We start from the raw sequence: 3,584 nt of genomic DNA on the forward strand, positions 1-3,584 counted from the left end.
AAAAAAAAAAAAAAGTGCAATAAGAATGAGGAGACCATTGTTATTGCACGTCCATCAAACACATATAATAGGCATGCATCTGTGTCTTATACCACAAAGACATGGCACTCGAATTATTTCTGCCAAATATCATACAGACAGACAACTGTTAATATTTTATCAAGACTAGACTGAATATTTTGTCAAAAATATACTATTGTGTTGGCAAAATACTCTTACTTGTTCCCCCAGCTGGTGTTTATGTTCGGCTACAGTTTTTTCCAGCTCTGAAATTTTAGTTTGCTGCTGCTGGACAACGCTCCGCAAGTGTTTAATACAGTTATGATTGGGTAGCTCATCTTTGGGCATTTCAAGCCTGCAAGAGTGAGAAAAACAGAATATTAAGAAAGAAAAGAAAATTTTATACTATAAAATACAAAGGAGGCTTGTAAGGCTTTGGATTTATTCTATGGAATCCACTTACCCACATCCCTCCTCACAGTTGACAGGCCTTTTGGGGTTGTGCTCACAGTCCTTGAGATGTGACTGCAGCTGGTCCAACCGCAGTGTGGCTGTGCAGCCAAAGCTGGCATTATCACAGCTGATCTGAAGTTTGGACAACATGTTGCGCATAATGCGGGGCACAGGACGGAGGTGAGCCAGCGTCACTACTGTGCGGTCAACAGGACAAATCTGCTGCTGGGCAAACCACTGCGTTATACAGGCATTGCAGAAAGCATGCTCACAGTGTGGAGCCTGAGGTGGAAAAATGCATATGCATATAAAACAAATGTAATGTCAGAAATACAGATAGAATTAAAAGGTGGGGGGTATTTTGATCAAAGACTTGCCTGCACTGGTTCTTCTAACACTCCACTACATATTGGACACAACAGGTCTTCATCCACCTCCCCTTGAAACCTCGTAACGTCGTACCCCATGGTACATTACCCACAACCTCCTGAACAACACACAAAAAGGTTTTTAGCCATATTAACTTCTTAGAGACAACTGTAGACAGATGATACTAATCTGTACAAAGACTTTAAGTATTTTTAATTCTTATGCAACAGAGAGGCACTGACTAATCCTAAATTTATTTGGGTGCATGATAATGACCCCAAAGTGATTTAAAAAAAAAAAAAAAAACACTTTTAGTGACAAGAAAAACACCAGATGGTATTCAACTAGCCTTGAGGGGTGTACCACAAAGCGAGACTAATAGGTCAGCAGCGTATGTCAAGCTTAAAACTCAAGAGTTTTCAGTGTCACAAAGGTGGTCACCATGGTAACTCATGTTAAACTCTTAACCTGGTCCAGAGCAGGTGTGTTCAGAGTTCTGGTTTACAATTGTGAGCAACTGCCACAATTTAATTGGTACTCTTAAAGACAGCATGATCCAAGTGTGCTACAGATTCTCTGCTGAAGGAAACCATTTTATATATAGCACCAGCTGAACAACACTAATAAAAATAAATGAAGCCATTACAGTGCATACTGTGGACCACATGTCATATAAATGTACATGTATTCAGTTGTCATAATTCGTAGTAGACTGCTGAAAATACAGCAGATTAGAAATTAATCAGTCAATTTGCTGTATATCAGTCACAGAGTATATTTAACCAATAAAATCAATTTAGCTTTGATCTGTTGACAATGTCTAGCAGCAACAATTGCCATTTGAGGTATGCATGTTCTTCATAGATCTCTATCACACAATCTGGCAATTTTATGCTGAGAAGCAGTCATGTGCATCAAATTCCCTTTTTTTATGCAAGTATGAGAATGAATAAAAATCTTCGTTTTTTTAAAATAAAGTTTTAGGTTTGGTAAAGCCAGCTAATGCAAAAAAAAAACAAACAAACAAAAAAAACAAAACCCCTGGATATGTTGAACCTGCTTCATAATACAACTGTGCTCAACACCATCAGCTCAGTCTGAGTTTACATAAAGAATCAAAAGCAGTTCAGATTCAAAGAACAAGGGCAAGTTTACCAAGACATGTTGACAAATTACTTGCCAAGCAAAGCCAAATAATCTGCCTAAATCCTTAACACGTTCAAACATTTTAAGCCTACCTCACGCACAAAAGGCCTCAAATGTTTCCATTCAGGTCCTGATGTTTTGCTGATACGTCACATCTGGTAAAATGGCCTCCTTGCTAAAAGAGTTTAAAAAAAAGAAAAAGAAAAATTATAATATTCATAGTGATTGTTAGATTCATTACAGTTCTTGCATGGGACAAAATCCAAGATCGACGCAATTTATCTGGAGATATATTAATAAAAAAGACGTGAGCTCAGTCGTTTTCAAATTTTCTTGCAATAATCTATATTCTTTACCTAACAGCATCTCACACCTGTTTTATCCTTATGAACATCGTTTTCTGCTTTAACCAAAAAAATGTTTTAAAGGAACAATGACTCAAGACATTGAGCACACAGCCCTGTATCGATGCCCTTGACCTAACGTTGTGTAAATTAAACCATACTATCACCTATGGCACCTAATGAGAACATCCTGTCATTCCAGCTGACTGGCTGATGACCCAATTTGACTGAAAGCGGCACATGTAGGCGATTTACAGACCCCCATTTCTCCAGTTGCTCTCAACATGCCCTGCAAACATTAGCATCGCTAACGTTAGCTATATGGAAGATATTTCGTTGACAACGCTGTACTTTGCTCCAGTTATTTGGGGTTTATAATTAAAGCAACTGGGGTCAGCACACAAAAAGCACCACAATGCTTGGATATAAGAACCCCTCTCTAGTCACGAATTACATGTAGCTATCGCTATTCCACTAACCATCCCTTTTAGCAAATACGGTACCGTTGGTTTTCCCTGGATATTAGCATCAAGCTAACCAGACAGAGCTCAGTCTAGGCGTATTACACAGAGAAATGTCCGCTTACAATTGCACACGCTAGAAGAAAATACCATAACTAACAGATATACTTACCTACGCGTGTATTAAACCAGTTCTTTATGACGAATTCTGTGTTGTTGTTTTTCAGACGTCCCAGTGTAGCTAGAAGCTTGATAGCCACGTCCTGTGCTACATCCTACACTTCAGCGTCGTTGAGACGCAAGCGAGCGGCGACGTCATGACGTACCGCTACAACGTTCGTTTGATTGGTCCTTTAACTTTTTTTTCTCTCTATCCATCTTTCTTTCTTCATTCATCTACAGACCACATTATAATACACGTTTACTCAAATCTGACTAGAACTACCAGTTAATTTTTTCCGTGATGGTTTCATTTGTAAAGACAAATATGGCACAAATACATACAGTAATCTGAAACAGACTTGAGCCACCTCTCATGTCTTTATAATTTGCTTCCAGGAAGCAAAATCTTGTATTTTGATCTTCTTGTATTTTTAAAGTTCTCTTCAACAATACGTCTTTAGGTTTCCTGGATGATTTTTCAAAGATTTTCTTGGGACATTGGTTGCTTTTTTCATTCATTTTCAGTCTATCCCTATTACCCACCATATTCAGATAAAAACATTTTTGTCTCTAAAACTACTTACAGCATTGCCTGAACTCTATTAGACAAGCTTTTTGGTACTTGAATGAATCATTCAAGCATTAAATT

At 38.1% G+C, this 3,584-nt stretch overlaps 1 protein-coding gene across 1 annotated transcript; it reads right to left on the bottom strand.

The window, feature by feature from the left end:
- Positions 1–116: 116 nt before the first annotated feature.
- Positions 117–3,085, bottom strand: LOC102209262 (E3 ubiquitin-protein ligase NRDP1-like). The gene is made up of 5 exons (XM_005755817.1): positions 2,946–3,085; positions 2,061–2,143; positions 831–940; positions 464–735; positions 117–355 (listed from the first exon to the last, which is right to left on the bottom strand). Exons 3-5 carry the CDS (start codon positions 918–920, stop codon positions 166–168), a joined length of 552 nt encoding a protein of 183 aa, XP_005755874.1. The 5' UTR covers positions 921–940; positions 2,061–2,143; positions 2,946–3,085; the 3' UTR covers positions 117–165.
- Positions 3,086–3,584: the final 499 nt, after the last annotated feature.

Source organism: Pundamilia nyererei, unplaced genomic scaffold, assembly GCF_000239375.1.
Source record: "Pundamilia nyererei isolate P.nyererei 1_Seehausen unplaced genomic scaffold, PunNye1.0 scaffold03499, whole genome shotgun sequence".
In the NCBI taxonomy this organism is placed as follows: domain Eukaryota; kingdom Metazoa; phylum Chordata; class Actinopteri; order Cichliformes; family Cichlidae; genus Pundamilia; species Pundamilia nyererei.

Bases quoted from the DNA above. Each gene is read 5' to 3' on its own strand.
- LOC102209262 (XM_005755817.1), bottom strand. From the start codon at position 920: ATGGGGTACGACGTTACGAGGTTTCAAGGGGAGGTGGATGAAGACCTG. The intron at 736-830 runs GCAAGTCTTTGA...TTTCCACCTCAG, and splicing joins TGTTAGAAGAACCAGTGCAG to GCTCCACACTGTGAGCATGC. The intron at 356-463 runs GTAAGTGGATTC...TCACTCTTGCAG, and splicing joins AACTGTGAGGAGGGATGTGG to GCTTGAAATGCCCAAAGATG.